At 42.3% G+C, this 22,861-nt stretch overlaps 1 protein-coding gene across 2 annotated transcripts in view; it reads left to right on the forward strand.

Moving 5' to 3' along the window:
• The window catches only part of LNX1 (ligand of numb-protein X 1), a 141,292-nt gene that overhangs the window by 94,425 nt on the left and 24,006 nt on the right, over positions 1 to 22,861 (forward strand). For both annotated transcript variants that reach the window (XM_009240016.3, NM_001133146.1), the window contains 4 exon segments: positions 747 to 949; positions 3,203 to 3,574; positions 18,287 to 18,421; positions 21,400 to 21,577. In XM_009240016.3, the coding sequence (XP_009238291.1) occupies positions 747 to 949; positions 3,203 to 3,574; positions 18,287 to 18,421; positions 21,400 to 21,577 (888 nt within the window).

The raw sequence follows: 22,861 nt of genomic DNA on the forward strand, positions 1-22,861 counted from the left end.
TTTCACTTCTATTAACTCAATAAACTTCAGCTGAAGGCCCCTGCATGCAGAGATATGTGTAGAGAACCATGGAACAGCCAGAGGTTATGCCCTCAGGTTTTATGGGCATGATATGAGGTATATAAGAAATGAGTATAAGCTGGGCGAGGTGACTCACACCTGTAATCCCAGAACTTTGGGAGGCCGAGGTGGGCAGAGCACCTGGGCTCAGGATTTCAAGACTGGCCTGGACAACATGACAAAACTCCGTCTCTACAAAAAATATAAAAATTTGCCAGGAATGGTGGCATGTGCCTGTAGTCTTAGCTACTTGGGAGGCTGAGGTGGGAAGATCACTTGAGCTCAGGAGGCGGAGGTTGTAGTGAGACACTGCATTCCAGCCTGGGCAACAGAGTGAGACCCTGTCTCAAAAAAAAAAAAAAAAAAGGTAAAAATAACAATAATGGGTTGAGTGCCGTGAGAAATAGCTAGAAAGCTTTATAGGAAGTGGGCTGTTTAGAGCAAGGGAAGGAGGAATCAGGGTAGAGTTTAATTGGAAGGGCCTTGAAGGAAAAATTGGGTTTAAGCTCAGGATGAAAAACATTCCAAGCAGAGAAACTTACATTGACACAGAGGCAGGAAAATGGAAAACATGTATGAGGAAAAATGAATAGTTTAGTTTGGCTGACACCGAAGTTTGGCAAGAAGAGAAGTTGGAAAGGTCCATTGGGTGGGTGTCTTAAATAAACACTCTTTGTCCATTTCAGTCTTTCCAAGGTTGTACCACCTGATTCCAGATGGTGAAATTACCAGCATCAAGATCAATCGAGTAGATCCCAGTGAAAGCCTCTCCATTAGGCTGGTGGGAGGTAGCGAAACCCCACTGGTCCATATCATTATCCAACACATTTATCGTGATGGGGTGATCGCCAGAGACGGCCGGCTACTTCCAGGAGACATCATTCTAAAGGTAGAGACTGTGGCTGTGGGGCTGCAGCAAGAGGCTTGATATAAAAAAATACTTCTGAGCAAACAATTGGATAGATGGATGGATGAATGAGGGAAATGGTAAAATAAATGTGGATAGTGACTTTCTATCATTTTATGACTCTCTGAGATTTGTCATTTAATTGAGATCTTTGTTTCTCTCTGTCTTGCTCTTTCACTCTCTCCCCCCTTTCTCTCTGTACATAAATATTTATCTGTCTCTATATCATTTTGTCTGTCCACTCTTCTGCCTTCTCCCTTCTAGCTTTTTCCATCTTCCTCTTCGTTCCCTTTCTCCACCTCCTCTTTCTTCTTTTATCTCTTTTTTTAAAGAGCATTAATATAAAATAAAACTGGGACATATATTTTCTTAAATTGTTTTTAGAGTAGATTAATAGAACATTTTGTATTTTATTTAATCACAGTCATCTACTCTTTGAAAGTCAATTTCCTGTAGTCTTATGACCCTCCCTGAAAATAAAAGTAATCTCTATGCTAATTCCACCAACCCAGAGACATTCCAGGGGAGACAGGTGTTGGAATAGAATGCTTTGGGTGTTACTGTCCTCAGAAGCTTGGTTAAGGGGAAGGAGGAATTTTCAGAACAAAAAGGATAAAAAGAGCTGTTTACCAGACAGAAGCCCAATGTTTGCCAAAAGTGACAAGAAACCCCTCCCTGCTCGTATATTTTCTATCTGACACTCAGATAACAGTTCTATCCCATCCCTTCTAGGTTGCTGAGGGACCGGCTCCTGTCACATTATGAGCTGTTTCTTTGGCAAACTGATTGCAATACGAGGAGAAATAACCTAAAGCAGTTTTCACAGAAATGCTGAAATTCCTGCTGGCTTCCGAGGTGGAGCATAAGACAGGGCCCTCGGGGCAGGCCGCAGTACAATCAGCTACACTGTGCATGGCTGCCTCCCAGTTCTAGTGGAAACTATGCTGCCTGGGAGGGTTGCATAATAAAACATTTTGATTCTTGTGGCCTTCAACTGGCGCTTACAAACAAAAGGGCTGCCAGGACTATTTAGCAGGCAACCCTGACTCCCCTGACCTTCTCTGGGCCCAGAGGTGATGGGGGAACCCGGCCCTGCCACCTCAGGTGCTCTCCTCACCTGTGCTTGGACAAAGATGGTGAGCTTTGCCTTTGCATGAGGGAGCTTCTGGAGCTGCACCAGAGAACAGGTGATTATATCCTCAAGAAAGGCCTTTGTAAAGCCCATTCCAAGCCTTCTCTAACAATTGGCTGCAAATACAAGAAATCTTATCAAACTACAGAAATTCAAGAAAGTTATTTCTCTTCCATGGGGCCTCTTTCCTCAAACACAGAGTGCAGTGCTTGCTGCAAAATTGTTTTCTTCCAGCATAGGGGGCTACAGCCTGCAGGCTGGGCCTGTGTAGCCAGAGAAATTAAAACCAGAAAGCCTCGTGCAGTATCAGCCCTACACATCATTAGTGAGGCACAAATGGGAGGGCCGAGCTTAAGCTTGTTTAAGTAGCTTTATAAAGAGATCCAGCCTTTCAATAAAAGAGCCTGGAAACTTCCTTTCATATCAGTTTGTTGAAACTGTGCAAGGATTTCTTCCTTTTGCTGAGAACATGGGCAAAAAAACCTTGCAGGGGACCACCCTGAGACCTGACACATTCCCATGCGCACACACACAGTATCACACGCACATACACTCCATCATGCTCACACACTCAGACCCTCACTCACACACTATCACATCTACATACACACACAGTGGTGAGGACTGGAAGTTCTGGTATGAGCTGACCCAGGGAGAAAAATTCAGTTGGAGATTTTTGGGAAGAAAATGTCAACTCAGCTTGAACAGCTGTTTAATGCAATCATTTGACTGAGGCAAATGGGAAAAATGCTTTTCTTTTGCCTTTTCCTACCTTATCTTCCTTCCCTCTCTTCCTGCCAGCTAAAAAGTAATGACAACAGAAATGAAGGCCAGGATTCTGGGAATAAATATGTGGGCTTGGGTAAGAACAAAGTAGAGAAAGACAGTGTCTACTCACAGAGGCCTGGAGAGGTGCTGCAGGCCATGCTTGGAGAGAACAGGGTTAGAAACACTGTTGGAAGGTGCAGTTATTGGACGCAGGATGAGGCGGGAGAGCAGAGCAGTCTTTAAAGACAGGATCCTGGCTTTTCTGTGGGCCTGGATCTTTCAGGAAGGGTTGTGGCAGGTGGAGCTGACCGCACGATTGTTCCACCTGCCCCCAGGTCAACGGGATGGACATCAGCAATGTCCCTCACAACTACGCTGTGCGTCTCCTGCGGCAGCCCTGCCAGGTGCTGTGGCTGACTGTGCTGCGTGAACAGAAGTTCCGCAGCAGGAACAATGGACAGGTCCCGGATGCCTACGGACCCCGGGATGACAGCTTTCATGTGATTCTCAACAAAAGCAGCCCCGAGGAGCAGCTTGGAATAAAACTGGTGCGCAAGGTGGATGGGCCTGGGGTTTTCATCTTCAATGTGCTGGATGGCGGTGTGGCAGATCGACATGGTCAGCTCGAGGAGAACGACCGCGTGTTAGCCATCAACGGACATGACCTTCGATATGGCAGCCCAGAAAGTGCGGCTCATCTGATTCAGGTGAGTCAGAGGTCATTCCAAGATCCCAGTCAGAAACCCCGGACATGAGCAAGAACGCACATCCCCCTGAACCAGGCACCCTGTCACTACCACATGTGTCATGCAGTGCCTCCCTTTCAAGGAGTCAGGATGGAAAGACCAACATTTTCAAAGCTTCTGCCCAGGTAAGAACATTACTCGGCTGGGCGTGGTGGCCCAAGCCTGTAATCCCAGCACTTTGGGAGGCCGAGGCAGGTGTATCACATGAGGTCAGGAGTTCAAGGCCAGCCTGGCCAACAGGGTGAAACCCCATCTCTACTAAAAATACAAAAAATTAGCCAGGCATGGTGGCAGATGCCTGTAATCTCAGCTACTCAGGGGGCTGAGGCAGGAGAATTGCTTGAAACCAGGAGGCAGAGGTTGCGGTGAGCTGAGATCGCACCATTGCACTCCAGCCTGGGCAATAAGAGCGAGACCCGTCTCAAAAAAAAAACAAAAGAACATTACTTAAGCAAATGATGGGTTTCAAGACCGTGGACATTCCCTAGGTGTTGTGTTGTCAGCCATCCAGTCTGACTGCAGATAAACACGTTGGGTTGTATGCTACAATCTCACAGAATTAGGATCACTCAGCAGGATTGTGTCATCCCCGTACCCAGTATGTTCAGTGTAGACCCAGGGGTCATTTACATACATTCTGGGTACATCTAAGACATCTAGTTGTATTAACTCCCGTAAGAAGCTGTGCCATGTTGGATGTGGTAGCTCAGCCAGGTGCGGAGGCTCACACCTGTAATCCTAACATTTTGGGAAGCCAAAGCAGGAAGGTGGCTTGAGCTTAGGAGTTTGAGACCAGCCTGGGCAACATAGTGAGACCTCGTCTTTACAAAATTCAAGAAATTAGTCGGGCGCGATGGTGTGCACTTGTAGTCCCAGCTACTCTCGAGAGGCCAAGGTGGGTGGATCACCTGAGGTCAGGAATTCAAGGTCAGCCTGGCCAACATGGTGAAACCCCATCTCTACTAAAAATACAAAAAATTAGCCAGGTGTGGTGGCAGGTGCCTGAAATCCTAGCTACTTGAGAGGCTGAGGCAGGAGAATCACTTGAAACTGGGAGGCGGAGGTTGCAGTGAGCTGAGATTGTGCCACTGCACTCCAGCCTGAGCAATACAGCAAGACCCATCTTAAAAAAAAAAAGCTATGCCATGCATTCTCCGGTGATTCTATGGACAGAGTAAGTCTTAGTCTCCATGGCTAAGTCCAGGTGACTTGGAAAGCACATGGAAATCCAAGTATGAACCTGAGAGCAAGCCCCCTAATAAGAGAGGGACACAAATTGTTGATCACTCAGGCAAGTAGAGTTCGTGACTGTTCAAACTAATCCACTTTTCTGACCAGTATAATGTCGTCAAGCATCTGTATGTATTTTGTTGACTTTGTCAGGGTCACTGTTGAAATTTTTTTTCTTTAACTTTTTTATTTTAAGATAATTATCAATTAATGTGCAATTGTAACTCATCTTTGTATTTTGAGATAATTATCAATTAATATGTAATTGTAAGAAATAATACAGAGAGATCCCATGTCTCGTTACTGTTTTTCCTAGTGTTAACATCTTGCAAAACCATAGTATGGCATCACAAGCATGCTATTGACATTAACAGTCATAACGGAATATTTCCATCACCACAAAGATCCCTGTAAAAGTTGCCTTCTATTGCCACATCTGTTTCCCTCCCACCCCACGTCCTCCTTAACCCTTGGAAATCACTAATCTGTTTTCTGTTTCTATAATTTTGAATTTCAAGAATGTTATATAAATGAAATCATATATGGACTTGGGGGACTGGCTTTTTTCACCCGGTATAATGTTCTGATAGTTTTGTGTCTCAGCGCCGTTTCATAAGCTGTGAGCTTTATTCTTGGACGAACAGACTTTGTTCTGGGCTCTTATGTTCTAACCCATTCATTCACTTCATCCAGCAAATATCTGTTAAGTTCTGCTGCTTACGTGCCCCTGGGTTAGATGCAGAAATTGGAGGGAGAAGCACTTAGATTATTCTTCCAAAGGATCCTCCAGTGTGGCAGGAAAACTGGACTTTATCTAAATGACTTCCCATGCAGTCTAACACTGCTGCAATGGAAAAATTAAGTATGATGCTGCTGCAGGTGCAGGTGAGATTTTTGCTTGGCCAGGCCTATGAATTCCTCAGAGGAGGAAGATCTTGAACTTGGGGCTTGAGGAATGAGCTGAAGTTTTCCAGTGTACAAGTCAGCAAGGGTCATCCTAAGGAGACACAAGACAAAAGAACATTTCCTTAATAGCCCATGTGTTAGTCCATTCTCTTGCTGCTGACAAAGACATACCCAAGGCTGGGGAATTTAAAAAGAAGAGGTTTAATGGAACCACAGTTCCACATGGCTCGGGAGGCCTCACAATCATGGCAGAAGGTAAAAGGCCAGTCTTACATGGCAGCAGGCAAGAGAGAATGAGGGTCGAGCAAAAGGGGAAACCTTTATAAAACCATCGGATCTCGTGAGACTTACTACCACAAGAACGGTATGGAGGAACCACCCCTGTGATTCAATTATCTCCCACCGGGTCCCTCCCACAACATATGGGAATGATGGGAGCTACAATTCAAGATGAGATTTGGGTGAGGACACAGCCAAACCGTATCAGCCTATTAGGGAAATGATAAATAGTACCTGGAGCCTGGGGTGTGTATTTTAAAAAGCAGCCATAGACAAGGCAAGAGACAGATCACGTGAAATATTGCGAGCCATGCTAAGGACCTCGGACTTTATCTGCAAAGCCATGGGGGCATTCTTGGAAGGGTTTAGGAAAGGAATTGGCATGATCTTCTAGAATGATCTCTCTAAAGTCAGTGGAGAGCTGAAAGGAGAACGGCAAGATCCAGAGGCCTTAAGAAGCATTCTCAGTTATCCAGCAAGTCTATGTCAACTTCCACTTAGTGACTGAAGTCTTCATACTTTGAGAATAGGCAGTAAGTCAGCAGCAGTAACTGACTGAGCCCTGCACCAAGTTCCACAGAGGGTGATCATCAAAAGACTGTTTGCTCTCAAGGACTTGGTTATCTAAACACAAGTAAATTTGCCTGCACCTGAGATCTGGTTATGTGATTCTTCCAGGTGCTGGCGACTCTCTTCACTGTCCTCTACAGTAGCTTATCCCTCTTCTTGGAAGAAGACCAAGTGTTGGATGGTATTACTGTCATTGTAGACCTGGGCAGCCTGAGGCAGAGGGTACAAGGGGACTTAGCCTTCTCCCTCTGCCCACCAGGGCAGAAAACACACGTGGTACCTTAGCTTCTGAGCTGTGCCACTTGGTGGTGTCCCAGTTCCAAGGTGGTTCTCAGCCCCCATGGATGCTCATCTGCCCTAGAGGGCCCGAGCTCATGCCCAGTAGAGCAGGTGGGGAACAAAACCAGAGTTAGAAGAGGCATTTTCTGGCTGGGTGTGGTGGCTCACGCCTTTAATTCCAGCACTTTGGGAGGCCGAGGCTGGCAGATCACGAGGTTAGTAGTTCGAGACCAGCCTGGCCAACATGGTAAAACCCCATCTCTACTAAAAATACAAAATTAGCCAGGTGTGGTGGCAGGCACCTGTAATTCCAGCTACTTGGGAGGCTGAGGTAGGAGAATTGCTTGAACCCGGGAGGCGGAGGTTTCAGTGAGCCAAGATCGCGCCACTGCACTCCAGCCTGGAGACAGAGCAAGACTCTGTCTCAAAAAATAAACAAACAAAAAAAGAGACATTTTCTTTCTGAGGCGTATGCCATCTATTCCCAAATTCATGTGCTCACCTCACCTTCTCCTCTGACCTCCAGATGCCTGCTTCGGATCTTCCTACGGATATGGCAAAGGCATCTCAAACTTAATGTCCAAAACTGAACCCTTGGCTCCTCCCATTCCACCCCTTGCCCAACGTGCTCTCCCCTAGGCCATTCCCAGTCAATAAAAATGGCACCTCTATTTACCCAGTGACTTGAGCCAAAAAGAACTTTGACTCACCTCAGCGTCTGCCTCCCCCAACCCATTTTGACCTGGTCTGAGTGACGGCCAGAGCCTCTTTGCTGGCCTTCTGCCTTCCACACTTAATCATCTCTCTCCTACTCTATGCACAGCAGAGAGAATGAGCTCTTTACCAAATCACTCCAGTCAGGATGCCGCTCTCTCTCTCTCTCTCTCTCTCACTCAGCCCTCTGAGGCCTCCTGAGACACTTAGGTTAAAGTTGCAGATCCTTACTATGGCCTGCAGTGCCGTACGTCTCCTGGCCTTCTGTTCTCTCTCCAACCTCATTTCTTACAGAAGAGGATGTCTAGTATTCTCCCCATGTTTAGCCATGTGCCCCATTGCCTTCTTGGTGCTCTTCAAGCATTTCTGCCTCAGGCCTGGCATTCTTGCTGTTCCTCTGCCTGGAAGAATCTTCTAAATATCCATTTGCCACATTCCCACAGTTCATTCAGGTCTCCCCTCAACTGTCAGAGAGCTCTTCACTGTCAATTCTACTTAGGATTGTGTCCATTTCTGCTCATATACACTTTATCCTACAATACTCTTCAATTACTACCAACTAATATTACCTGCCAGACAGTACAGTAAAATATTGTATCCTCAGCCAAGCACAGTGGCTCATGCCTATAATCCCAGCATTTTGGGAGGCTGAGGCGGGTGGGTCACCTGAGGTCAGGAGTTCGAGACCAGCCTGGTCAACAGGGTGAAATCCTATCTCTACTAAAAATACAAAATTAGCCAGGGATGGTGGCGCACGCCTGTAATCCCAGTTACTTGGCAGAAGAATCACTTGAACCCAGGAGGTGAAGGTTGCAGTGAGCCAAGATTGTGCCATTGTACTCCAGCCTGGGTAAAAAGAGTGAAACTCTGTCTCAAAAAAAAAAAAAAAAGTATCATATCCTCAGCACTTAAAGCAATGGCTGGCAATAGTAGGCACTCGATAAATATTTGCCAAATGAGTAAATGGAGTCAAATTATGAACATCTATGTGTATATAAAATATATTTTATACGTTAACTTTATCTCCTAGGGATTGGTTATCAAACCATTTACCAAAGAAGCACCAAATCTGCTTTCATGTGCCATTTGTCCCCAAGATACTGTATCTACTCTTTGTCCCCTTGAATTTGTTCAGTGATTATTGGCTGAGCAACTTCTTTGTGCCAAGAGGTGTGTGGTACCATGCTGAACTAGGTTGGTACAGTTCCTGGCCTGGTAGAGCTTGGAATGTATTCCTGCCTTTTATCTCAAAACAACCAAGTCAGAATTAGGCAGGTGGCATTAGCCGGCCAATGAATGAGAAGAGAAAATATGCTATGTTTATGAAAACCTTCACACATGGAAAAGGGAGAGTCCATTGTATTTCTTTATGAAGAAACTGCATTCTTAGCATGATTTTTTTTTTTTCTCATTTTGAAAACTAGCCTTTTAGGTGACCACCAGTATTTTTTCATATTACACTTGTTAACTCCCTCTGTAGGTCAATCAGTGCAACTCACATTTTGGAGATAATGTTTGCCAACTATACTTGGCAATAAGCAAAAGAAAAACTCTTACTCATCATGTCATTTGGAAAAATCTTGACTACATATGGCATTTTGCTTTTGTAGATTAATAACAGAAGAGCAAAAGCAGTTTCTTCCCTGAGAAAGTTAATTTATGGAATAAAATCTTGCCTAACACTGGGACTTCCTAAAAGATTCTTTTGCTTACTAAACAAAGCCAACATGCTTTATAAGCAGGAAAAACCTTTTTAAAAAAATGGGAGCAAAGCTAGTTGAAAAAGAAATGGAAAACACGGAATGCTGGAAAAACCTAGCTAAGCAATCGCATGCCGTTTCTGAAGAGTGGATTTTGTTTATGTGATATTTGTAACACACACCAGGCTGAGGGGATTAAACTAAATACCCTTCAAAGGTTGAGACTCAAATTTCTAACCAATCCTTGGCTATGTTGCCTTTGTACGTATACTCCATGAATCACATTTGCCTTACAAAGAAATTCCCAGACAACATGTTTTTTGGTCATGTTCTCTCCCACAGTACCCCACATTCAGCTTTTTTTCTGCATTACTTCAGGGAAGAGTTATTACAGAGAGGCCACAAGCATTTTATATTTGACCAGCTTTACATATGTTGAGCTCTAACCTCAGCTTACTCAGCAGCAGCCTGGGTTTGCCAGGCCCTTTTAAGAAGAAAGTCCTTATAGAGATAGAAGCCTCAAATATGGTGCTGATGACTTATGTAGCTACTAAGTACAATTTTATTTTTCTCCATTGTCAATTTCTTAAGTGTTTGGTCATCGTGACTGGAATAACTGTATGAAAGAGGCAGCTTTCTGGAACTGTCTGATGTCATAGCTAAGATAACAGAACAAAGAAATAATGGACCAAAGATTCAAATTTGAATGTCCCTCTTAAGTCTTTTTTCCCTAGGCAATTCCAGACTTGATGCAGCAACTGAAAATACTCAAAGCTATTTGTAAAGCCGATGATAATAGGGGCTTTCATTAATACTGGCACATGTGTAATTGTTTCTTTCCTTATATGAATCAATATTTAAATGAGAATTCATTTAATCAAAGAAAATTTGACAACAGGCTCTTCAAACGTTTTTTTTTTTTAATGAGATAGACCTTCAGACAGAGCCACAAAGCCAATAATGGGCTACTTGCATTACCTACATGCATTTTAAATACATGATTCCAGCTCATGAATTCTGCTGTACACCTGCAAAAAAGGGTAGAACTTTTGTGGTACTGTAAACATTCAAGTCCCCTGGAGCCAGTAAGAATCGCCAGTGAAATAAAACCTGATAGATCTGTATTTTTTTTAACAGATCAGCACACTTAATCTGCAATTAAATCCCTACTTAAATAAATTGTCTTACCATGGTTTGTGGTAAATTTAATGCACATAGACTTGATTATAGAGTATTTTTTAATCTCCTTGAGCTGAATTCTCAAAGTCCAAGTGATTTTTATATGGGGCTCCAAATTTTATGCATTCTTGATAAAGTGTGTGACTTGGTAAACTGTACAGCTTTTCAACTTAGAATTTCATGAGTGAACATTATGTGCAGCTACACACTGCAAATATTAGGGGATCTTGAAACTTCACTACCTTTCCTCTAACCCACATATCCCCCCAAATATATATTTTTTATAGAACATAATCATGAGAGTAACTTCTAGATATCCTAAAAGAAATGGTGTCTGAGGCAAGGATGCTGAGTCATTTTACTGACTTAGCCACCAGCAGATTCAGGGACACAAGAACTAAATCCTTGTGTCTTGCCCTTGTCACTGACATCTGTATGACCCCATATAGGTCACCATCTGTATTATCATTAATGTCTTTGCATCTAAAGATATATGCTTCTGGGAACATAGGATGAACATGGAGCTATAGTCTACTGGAAAAAATAAACCATATTGCTGCCCTAATTCTCCTTTTCCACCCTGATCAAACCTTAAGATCCTATTTACTATGTTTCTTCAAAGCCTCCTTAATTTTCTCTCTCCTTGGCCAGACTGATTGCTTTTAGCTCATTGAAGAAGCTACCACCTCTTCAGCATGAGATACTCATAAACTTTTTAATAATGTATCAGGCATTTTTCTGGGGGTCCAAAGTTGCAATGGCAAACAAGTTAATACAGACCAGATTTGCTCTGACCAAACTCATTTTATAGGGAATATCAACTTAAAGTACACCATTAATTCATTCTAGAGTTATATTTCTGGAGCCTCCAACTCATTGCTCAGTGGGAGGATTTTTTTTCCCCGGAAGTTCTTTTGTTCACTGGAAGGAAGGGAAGGGGAAGGATTCTGTTTCCAAACTTGGTTGTGAAATATATTGACATATCAACAGGAATGATGGATGACTTTGATTTTTTTCTAGCATATCATTCAGTTCTGATGCTTCCAGTTGTCTGTATTGTCATGTAAGGTCTGTATGGCATCATGTGGCCTCGGGTGGGCTGCTCTGCTATAATTTGTCCTATAGTACAGTCCTGAATACTTCCTTGTCACCTTTCAATTAATCCATAGGTAAAGACAGGAATCGATTGAGTTTTTGGATTCATAGAGCATAGAGACAATCCCCTATGCTTGTATGAATGACAAAATTGAAACGCCATTAATGAGGTCCTCAGGGCAGCTGGTTCATCAACAAAAATACCGTACTCTATACTGGTCAGTCCAGAACTCATCTTCTGGGTTCTATTCTGCATGTGCACACACACAACTTTATTACAGTGAGTCCAGAACTTATTACATTTTTGAGATGACTTGAAAATATATTTAATGTGGAAAAAACTAGGAATAGTTGACCTGGAAAGGGAAAGAGCTAAGAGAGAGCAATGAGAGTGATCCTCAAATAGGATTGTCACAGGGAAATTGATGTGGGGTTGCCCTACTGGGCATAACTAGACCAATAGGCAGGCAATAGGATGGCAAATTTAAGTTCAACCTAAGGACAAACATTCAAATTAGTGCTATCTAAAAATGGCCAATGTTGCCTTGGGACACAGTGAGCTCCCTGTCATTGGGGGTACTGAAGCATGAGCTGGGTGACAACATGGCAAGGAATTTGTAGGGAAATTGAATTATAGGCTATAGAGAAAATGTTGGATGAGATGATGTCTGACATTTCTTGTATGTCTGTGACTTTCTAATTTTATGGAACCAGTGCCTTCACAATTTCCCAGGGCTTTGTGAGCACAAGATGGATTTGCTGAGAATGATACTTGAACCGTTGCTGGAAGGGATTCTAAAATGGGGCAACCACAGACAGTGTAGAAAGAGCCATCCCCACAAGTATATGTTGAAAAATCTCACCTGTTTCTGTAACAAGGGGCCTACGCAATCAAGCATGTGTCTCCTGTGGACCAAGGCTATGCTATAAAGGGAGCTATGTACATGGTCTGCCTACTTTGAACAACACGGTCCTGATGCTCAGCAGTGGGTTTGGAGTCTCCTTTCAAGTGTGTGTATAGAATAATACCCTGGGGCATTGTGGGGAGAGGGTGGCAACTCTTAACCTTCTTAACTTGAAACTTTATAAAACTGATACAGGAAACACAATAACAAATGAACCCAGTGCATTTTATATAGTTTATCATACATTTTACTTAAGTATATACCTATAAGTCAAAAAGGCAGCAAATGTTATCATGCATTTGGCTTAACTCCAATCTGTCCCTGCCAATGAGCAAGTGAAGCCTTTGGCTGGGTGAGAACAGGTACTTGACCAGTTCTTACTCCCCCTGTATGTTATCACTCGCCCTCATAGTCACTGTATGGACTCATGCAATGCCAAGGCAGTAGAAAGATGCCCTGTGCTCCAGTGTACAGCTCTGCAAAATGCTGCTCCTTGTGTGGTGGCATGTTTGACTTCCATCTCTCTGCTCTGGGAAGTTGCAAATCTATGTTACGCCCTGACAGTATGAACAGTTTTCATCAGCCATAGTGGATTTTGGAAGGGAAAGAGTCAATTGCAGGCTGAACACAAAGGAAGATGCTTGCTTGGCAAGAGATCACAGTGCAACGCTCCCAGACTCCTTCCAGCTATAAGAGATAGGCTTTGTTATTTAAAGATGGGTACATATAAATGAGGCTTCTGGACTATGTTTTTCTTCTCTTAGTCACTGTATGCATTCATGCAATGCCAAGACAGTAGAAAGATGCCCTGTGCGCCAGTGTATAGCTCTGCAAAATGCTAAATTCCATCATATAAATATGATTGGCAATTTTGAGTCAAATCTCAACAGAGAAAAGCAGTCATTAAACAAAACGACAGAAAGCCAGTCCTTCCAAACAGACACTACTTAGTTTTAACCCTCTTCTTTTTCTCTGAATATTAGATGGTTCCTATTTCGTCAGCCAGAAGTAATTGGTCCCACCTCTGAAGACCCTTAAGTATATTCCCCATTTCTCTTTCATGGCACTCCCATCTGACTGTCCCTGCAGTAGGAAACATTCCAGGAGGGCAGGAACTATGTCCTCAAGGTTCCCAGTGTGGTGTCTGGCCTAGGGCAGGCATAGATCAGCCTTGGGGACAGAGTGCTTGTCAGGAGGCTGCCAATAAGCTGAAGTCCACAGGGGAGGATACGGATGGCATCAGAACCCCTTCCTCTCAGCCTGTAGAAAAGAGAGAGGGATGCTGGGTGAAGTGGCATGCCTGTAGCCCCAGCTACTCTGGATGCTGAGGCAGGAGGGTCATTTGAGCCCAGGAGCTCTGGGCTGTAGTGTGCTCTGCCGATTGGGTGTCTTCACTAAGTTTGGCATCAATATGGTGCCCTCCCAGGAGCGGAGGACCACCAAGTTTCCTAAGGAGGGGTGAACTGGCCCAGGGTGGAAAAGAGAGAGGGAGTCTAATGCTTGAGCTCTTGGGAGGGAAAGAATATGGTACAGCAGTCAAGCTATGCAGGTTGTAACCAGTGTGTCCAGAATTTGCCTGGATCACAATCTAGGATTCTTAAGGGAGAGAGGAGAGGAAACTTTAAGTCATGTCTTCTAATTAAGGTAGCCACCATTGTTAAACCATCCTTTTGCCCAAATTGCAACATCCCAAGAGATGCAAGAGAGAAGCTGTCTTACCTCTTTCTTGCAGTAAGCTATTCCTTGCTTGCTGGAATGACAGATCTGCTGTATCCACTTTCTTGGTACATATCATGTAGGTGTGAAATAAACAAGTTTCTGCCATTTTCTCATTCAGTCTTTCTGTGTCTCCCCTATACTCCCCCTCCTCACACTCACACCACATTGATACTAGTGGAAAGAAAGATTCTCTGGTGCTAGGGGATGTTTCTCTACACTGAATCCAGCTCTTGATAGGAGTTAAAGCCAGGACAAGCATATTAGCCCGTTTTCTACCTTATATCTTCAAACACCACAAAAGTGCATCAAACAAAGTCTTCCTGTGAGCAATTTACAAGGTGGCTGGTAAGAGCCACAGATCCAGTCTTGCAGAGAATTTCTTTCCAAGTAAATTGACACCAGAATTATTTATTGTAGTGTTATTCCTGCCAACAACTTAATACCAAAGCCAGCATTTGAAAATCCAGTGAGAAATTTGTCCTTGAAAATGTGAATTAAATAGTTCTTGCAGGCTTCTCCTTGGCAATTTGGATTTTGCCTGGCAAGTTGATTCAATGTGTAAGTCTAAAATTTTCTCAGTTCTTATGAGGTGCTTAGATCATGTGGCTGCTCCTCATCCAAAATGAACATGATACAATTTGCAGGCCTACAGACACGCTGCTGGGATCCTTCAAAACATCAGAGTTTCCCCAAAGAGAGTAAATTCGAGCTCAGTAATTGGGGTTTTGACCTAAATGTTCACCACTTCTTATCTTTTAGTAAGTTTTTCTTTAGAGAGTTCCCAAAGATAATCTTATTTAGAAGAAGGCAGGCTTATAGTACAAAGAAAGACACAGCTATTACAAAATACTCTTCCAAGAATTGGATTTAGTTGGCTAATTCCATCGTTCTTCATGTCAGCTTTCTTCACGATTGTTTCCTGGGCGTTTTATTTTTGTTCTGTTCAGACACAAGCTTTATATGTGACGAGAAACACCAGGGAATTCAAGATAGGTAAACAAAGGAAGGGCACATTAGCCTTGGCTGGGGAGATCAGAAGTGATGGCCGGACTTTGTGTGAAGGACATGGGCAGAGGACTCCAACTTCTTTTTTGGGCCCTTTTCAGAAGGATTTTCTAATTTTTGTGAAATGAGTCAACTCACCTGGCCGATCGTCCATTTTGATGTTACAATAGAAACTCTTACTGTACGCTAGCAGTTGTCTCTAAAAGTTCATTTAATTTACAGCCACCCAAATCATGACCCCTCAGTTTCAAGAGAGCCCTGAGAAGAAGTGTTATAAGAGTGCAAAGTCATGAAGATTTGGACTGGTTAGTGTCAGACAACCATAGGGATATGGTTTCATTGGTGGGCGGTTTTTACTCAAGATTTTTTTTTCTTTTTTTGAGATGGAGTCTTGCTTTGTCACCCAGGCTCGAGTGCAGTGCCACAGTCTCGGCTCACTGCAACCTCCACCCTCTGGGTTCAAGCAATTCTCCTGCTGCAGCCTCCCAAGTAGCTGGGATTACAGGTGCCTGTCACCACGACTGGCTGATTTTTGTATTTTTAATAGAGAAAGGGTTTCACCATGTTGGCCAGGCTGGTCTTGGACTCCTGACCTCAAGTGATCTGCCTGCTTCAGCCTCCCAAAGTGTTTACTTGAGATTTTTAAAACAAGGTCCTAGTTCCTGAGAGTGAGTGAGTTGTGTGCTCTGGGAAGGAAGATGCAGAAAAGGCAGTGTCTTAGTCCATTCATGCTGCTATAACAAAATACACTATCCTAGGTGACTTATAAACAACATAAATTTATTTCTCACAGTTCTGGAGGTCAAGAAGTTAAAGATCAAGACACTAGCAGGTTTGGTGTCTGGGGATGGCTACTTCCTCACAGATGGCACCATCTCACTTTGTCCTTACATGGTAGAGGGGCAAACAAGATTCCTCCAGCCCCTTTCATAAGGGCTCTGATCCCCTTAGGAGGGACCTGCCTTCATGACCTAATCACCTCCCAAAGGCCTTACCTCCAAATGCCACCATGTTGTGGGTTAGGATTTTAACATCTGAATTTTGGGGAAACATGTTCAGACCATAGCAGGCAGGAAGGAAATATCTCCACCCCCATTGTCTGAGTCAATGGAAAAGAGCATGGAATTTCAATGCCCTCATTTCATAACCTTTCTGCCCTAGCCCAATAACCATCCCTGTATAGGAAGAAAGCTGGCAGGTCACTGCCCCTTCTCTGCTGTGGTGGTGAGTGGGCAAGGGATGGGATGAAGAGAGGAACCACCAAACCTTACTCCTCTCTCTTCCATCTCCCTTGTCCCTAAACCAGGTCTGTCTTGGGAATCTTTCTAATCAAATCTTCCATATCTCATTCATTTTCAACTTTTACTAAAGTGATAAATGAGGTCAGCTGGCTACTTCAGCCTAGGCCACCAGAGAGCTCTATTTATGTGAGTTTTTAGGCCTAAGATTTAGTCTGAATGACCTGCAGCTCTGAAATCTCAATGGTCAGCAATTCTGGAATAATGGCCCATACTACCTGACACATGTGAAACTAATCTGTGGCAGAAAGACAGTTTGTAAATGTATCATTTTATTAGTCTGCTCTCATGCTGCTAATAAAGACATACCCGAGAATGGGTAATTTATAAAGGTTTAATGAACTCACAGTTTTACATGGCTGGGGAGGCCTCACAATCATGGTGGAAGATGAAGGAAGAGCAAAGGGATGTCTTACATGGTGGCAGACAAGAGAGCCTGTGCAGGGGAACTCCCATTTATAAAATCATCAGATGTCGTGAGACTTACTATCTCGAGAACAGCATGGGAAAGACCCACCCCCATGAATCAGTTACCTCCTACCAGGTCCCGCCGATGACATGTGGGAATTATGGGAGCTACAATTCAAGGTGAAGTTTGACTGGGGACACAGCCAAACCATATCGATCATGTGGAGTGGACCTTTCCAATAAGTACTGTGTTTGCTATTCTGAATGCCTGTCCAAATATCAATGTATGTAGCAGAGAGAATTAGCAGTCAGAGTAAGTGGTAGTTCTATAAAAAATAAAAAAATCAAGGCAAATTACTCTTTTGCCGTTTTTTAAACATTTTGTATTTCAATAGCTTTAGGGATACATGTGGTTTTTGGTTACATGGATGCATTGTATGGTGGTGAAGTCTGAGATTTTAGTGCACCTGTCACCTGAATAGTGTACACTGTACCAAATAGGCAGTTTTTCATCCCTCACCCCACTCACCCTCCCCTTTTCTGAGTCTCGGAAGTCCATTATATTACTCTGCCTCTGCATCTCCAGAGCTAAGCTCCCACTTACAAGTGAGAACATGCAGTATTTGATTTTCCATTCCTGTGTTACTTCACTTAAAATAATGGCCTCCAGTTCCATCCTAGTTGCTGCAAAAGACATTATTTCATTATTTTTTGTGGCTGAGTAGTATTCCATGGTATATACATACCACGTTTTCTTTATCTACCCATCAGTTGATGGGCACTTAAGTTGATTCCATGTGTTTGTGATTGTAAATTGAAGGTAAAGGATTTTGATTAGGCTGTACATATTAATGTATGAAGTCATCCCCATATTTCTAAAGTGCTAAACCTCTCCTATGCCCAGATATTTGCAAGTGTCAGGCTCAGGATTTCTCTTCCTGCAGTGGCAGGTTACTGCCATTAACTCCATCTCTTTTTCTTTACTGTGTACCATTGATCTTAGACCTTTGCCTTGGGCTGCTACTTTACACAGTGCACCTAATTCTATCTGGGAAGAACTTAGAGCATGGCTTGTGTGTGGTACAACCATTAACTAAAAATGAATTAGCAATATCTGATGATGCCTTTTCAAAGATTGGAAGGAACCAAACCTTCCCTAGTTTTCCCTTGGAGCAACGTTCACTACCTGGTTTAAGGATAAAGGAAAGAGCTCTCATGCTCTTGCCAAATTACAAGATGGATATTAACAAAAAAACCAAACAAACTAGAAATCATGTTTTGCCATTAAAAAAATGGTATAATCAAAGTGACGTTTTTGTAAGCCCCTGGTGCTGAATGCAGTGGATGGAAACTGACAGTGGATAATGCCTGTGTCTTCTTGCCCAGGCCAGTGAAAGACGTGTTCACCTCATCGTGTCCCGCCAGGTTCGGCAGCGGAGCCCTGACATCTTTCAGGAAGCTGGCTGGAACAGCAATGGCAGCTGGTCCCCAGGGCCAGGGGAGAGGAGAAGCACTCCCAAGGTGAGGCCTCTAGGGCAGGTCCCCTGCTCCTGCAAGGGGCTAGTTCTTGGGAAGGCTGCTTGCTTTAACATTTCTAAGTGTCATCTCTGGACTTTTTTACTTAAAGAAACACTATGACTTGTAAAACTAAAAGCCCAAAGTCTCATATTTAAGACTTGAAGAGATAACAGGTGTCTCCCATCCAAGCAGGAGAGAGGAAGGTGCAGGAAAGTTTTGAAACCTGATCATGCAGACCTCATACAGGGACCTGATTTGTAGCCTAAGCCAAATAAATTGCATGTTTTTACCAAGAGTCTTCTTGTTTGAAGACTGTATTTTATTCACTTTGAAATGAAGCAAGCAGTTTGCCTGGTTTCTGGCTTTTGAATTTTTCAGTCTGCCTAGAAATCAATGATTTCCCCGCTACTTTTAGTTTTTGTTTGTGTTTGCCGAAGGGCCCAGGAAGATAATTTAAACACTTGAAGCTCATGTAACATTAGGGAGTGGTGGGGTTTGGGGCAAACCAGAGAGCACATGTTATATGACTTTCAAATCCAGAAAACTCTAAAACACTGTGGATCTGTGGGTGGAATTCATTTTTCAGGCCACCAGTTTGCAGCCTCACTTTAAATGAAGTGACTCAGCCCAATTTGTACTTCTCTCTGGGCTTCTATTAGAGGTAATGCCTTAACCTCTTCATTTGGATGCGTGTTTAAGCAACACAAACCTTGTTTAGTCCAAATTAAGAGTCCTATAGCTTTGGCTTGGCATCCTGTTGTGATGCTGATGAGCTTCTTTCAGTCATTTCTCCTGAGATCTGGTTTCATGGCATCACTTGTAACTAAAAAAAATTCTTAAAGGTAGCTCATTCTTCTTGCAACAGAGAGTAGGGAATGCCCTTTTCTTTCTATGTCAATCTATATGTTGGTTGGAATAGCTTACAAATTGAGTTTTTGAGTAATATATACAGAAACAATATTCAAATTTTTTATTTTGGAACATCTCTGCTTTATACTGTGTTAATTACAGAGCCTACAAGGTTATACACCCCTCCAGGTTCTCCAGCCAGCCAAGCCTCATAAATCCATAAATTACCTGTTTCTTTACAATAAGGAGTCTAGACAGACCAGATATATCCTGCTAAAACATTTTATGGATAAGGACTCCCTGATGTCTTTTTGCTAGTAAATGCTTAATGTTTAAATTTAACTGATCATCTTTATTAATGAAAAACTAGTTTATTAGCTTAATTAACTAATTGAAGTTTTTATCCAATTAACTAATTTTAGTTGAATTAACTAGAATACATCATATTCTAAGTCATCAAATTATGGAAAAGGTAGCCTCCATCTGCACTCTGGTTTTATAATTCCTTCCACCTCCTCATCATGAAAGAGCTGGGAGGATCTGATCACATTTCTGCTGCAACTCTCTGTCACCTGTCTTAATTCCTGGAAATGTACAAACTGACTTAGTGGGAATTGTAATTATTTCCGTTTTAACTTATATTCTAGCTGACTTCTGAAACATCCTCACAAAAAAGTAACATATTTAAAATAAAACTGAGACATATATGGCTCTTTGATTATTTCAGTTTTTATATTCTTACTAAAATCTTGTTTTGTTTAGGAAACCAGGTAGCTTTTTAAAAATAAGAGCTTAAACGATTCAAAGAAATACCAAAGAAGACAAAGCAGGATTTGTGGGACAGAAAACTTTTAGCCAATTAAAAAAGTTAAGGAATGATAGGCATCAAATTTTGCATGGTTTACCTCTGTGGGGAGGAAAGGCCTATGAGCAGAAAGAGTCATAGAGCAACTAAGTGCACATGGAATGTTTATTTCTGATGTAGGGTTTTGAGGTACATGGGTAGGTCATTCTGTTATTCTTTATGCTTTTTTACTTGTCTAAAATGTTTTATTCTAAATATCCAAAGCAAATATTCTAAAATGAAAATACATCTTATAGTTTGAGAAATATTCAGGTACCCACTGTGTTTTTAATTAGCTTAAACTATTTTACCATAAATTATGTTTTTAAACATCAAGGAACATTGTAAGGTGTCCATAGTAGGGTGAGGGGAATGGCGAAAAAAGACAGATAGAAAAGTCATCTCTATCACACGTAACTCTCCTCCTCTCCAGCCAAAGTCAGGTAACCCTGGGTGTGAAGCTTTCACAGATGATTTTCTTTTTCCATTGCTGACATTGGTCTCTTTTCTGGTTGAGAAAGGAAATGGTCATGGACACTGGTTCATGAGACACAGGACACATGCACACGTCGTATTTGTGGTATTTCAGCCATTGCATCCAGCCCCTCAGTGCACAACTAAACATCTCTTGCTCACCGCAGGCAAGGCTGCCTGGTAAGCACTGAGCAGGTGTGAAAGAAGACTCTATAAAATATGGTTACTTTTTTTAACATAGAAAAGTTTCTGATATTTATAAATGACAGAGTGTTTTTGAAATGCTGACTCACTACTATCAGGAATAAATGACTCACTTGAGAAATTTTGGGTGCAGTTCACTCTGTGTGCTTAAGATTCCTCCGTGGCCAGGTGCAGTGGCTCATGCTTGTAATCCCAGCACTTTGGGAGGCCAAGGCACTTGGAGCCAGGAGTTCGAGACCAGCCTGAGCAACACAGCAATACTTTGTCTCTATGAAAATATTTTAGAAATATATTTTTCTAATGGTCTGTAATCTGTTCCTTCCTCCATTTTTACTCTTTCCTTTTGAAATGTAAACTTTATCTGAGTTAACTTGTAGAATTTGGGACAACGTAACCGTATTATGGTTGGGAGTGGATAAGGTGAGGGTTCTTTCCAGGTGTCTTTCTCTGTGATTTCAAGAACCACCATTGTATTTATGCACTTTGCATAATTTATGCAGCTTTGGTAATTTTTGCATTTAGAAAATGGAAACCCACTTTGCATTTTCTACATTCAAAAACGACCAGAGTTGTGAATTCATGTGCCATGTTTTTCCATCTGTGCCTTCAGCCCCTCCATCCTACAATTACTTGTCATGAGAAGGTGGTAAATATCCAAAAAGACCCCGGTGAATCTCTCGGCATGACCGTCGCAGGGGGAGCATCACATAGAGAATGGGATTTGCCTATCTATGTCATCAGTGTTGAGCCCGGAGGAGTCATAAGCAGAGATGGAAGAATAAAAACAGGTAAAAAGTAAAGGGATTTTAAAGGCACTGGGGTGGCAGAGTATTAAGAGAAATTAGTAGCTTGTTGTGTTAGGTGACTACTTTCAAAATTAATGAGAGAATGTGGGAGTGATCGGCCAGGACTTTTGTTACCCATTGACCATGATTGGTTTGAGTATAGATACTAGACCAGGTTCCACTTTTCTTAGTTGCAGGCCAACTTGCCTGCAAGTAAAGCTAGAATCTCCAAACTGTTCCAGGAATTAATAGAGAACTGCTACAGTTGTGAGCAAGTTGCCTCTATTAAATGGCATAATGTAGTTCCATTCATTCTAAGTGGTTCTTTGGTGGGTTGATCCGGTGGTGGAATTCATGAAATAATTCATGAATTATTCCATTATATGGGTTAGATAGAAAAAGTCATTTGATAAATTTGATTCAATGAATGCTCATTAAGTGAAAGTATCATGCTGTATACTTTCCCAGGGTGAAAAGTATTTTACTACTTTAAGCTCATGTGTTCTGGGCTACTTTGAGTAAATAAAGGAAGATGATATCAAATTTGCCTCTACAAATATGTATCCTTAATAATATTGTCAATTCATACAAGAGGGTAGCTCAGATGGATGAGGAATTATGCCATTTAAAAGTCCAGATTCAAGAGATAAACTGTGAAGTTTCCCAAGTACAGCTGCTGAGCCTGAGGAGCCACAGGGGGATGGTATTTTAAGAGATTTAGTCAGCTGTCTGAAAGATGCTTCTTTCGGGTCAGAAAGGACTCAGGGCCTTTCTCTTTTTTCTCCTGCTGTCTTTTTGCTCTTGCTGTGGTTATTCTGTATAAGAAAGGTAAGCAAAAGGGGACAGAAAAAAACAGGATGAAGATTAAAAAAATAGAAAATGGAAATGGGGGAGATGTATATTTTAATTTCTCTTTTCCACAAAACATCTGGGTGGAAAATGATGAGGCCAAACAAAGTGGCTTGTTAACAAATGACTTGTTAACAGAACATAAGCTAGAGGATTATATGATCTGTATGGAAATGATCCCGCACACAGTAGGCGCTTAACCAATAGTAGCTGTTTTCACCTTAGCAATGAAAATGTTGTTCTTTCTGCTTCTTTAAGAGTGCAGCTCAAGACTCCTCTGCCAGACACTCTCATAGGTAGTTATCTTTTCATTCAATCCATGGATGCCTACTACATGCCTGGCTCTGTGCAAATGCTGGAGCTTTTGCCAAATCCTCCTACTTTATGCTAAAAACAAGAAACAAAAGAGTGAAAAAGTAGGTTTTCTTTGATTAAATA

The sequence above is a fragment of the Pongo abelii genome, chromosome 3 (assembly GCF_028885655.2).
Source record: "Pongo abelii isolate AG06213 chromosome 3, NHGRI_mPonAbe1-v2.0_pri, whole genome shotgun sequence".
In the NCBI taxonomy this organism is placed as follows: Eukaryota; Metazoa; Chordata; class Mammalia; order Primates; family Hominidae; genus Pongo; species Pongo abelii.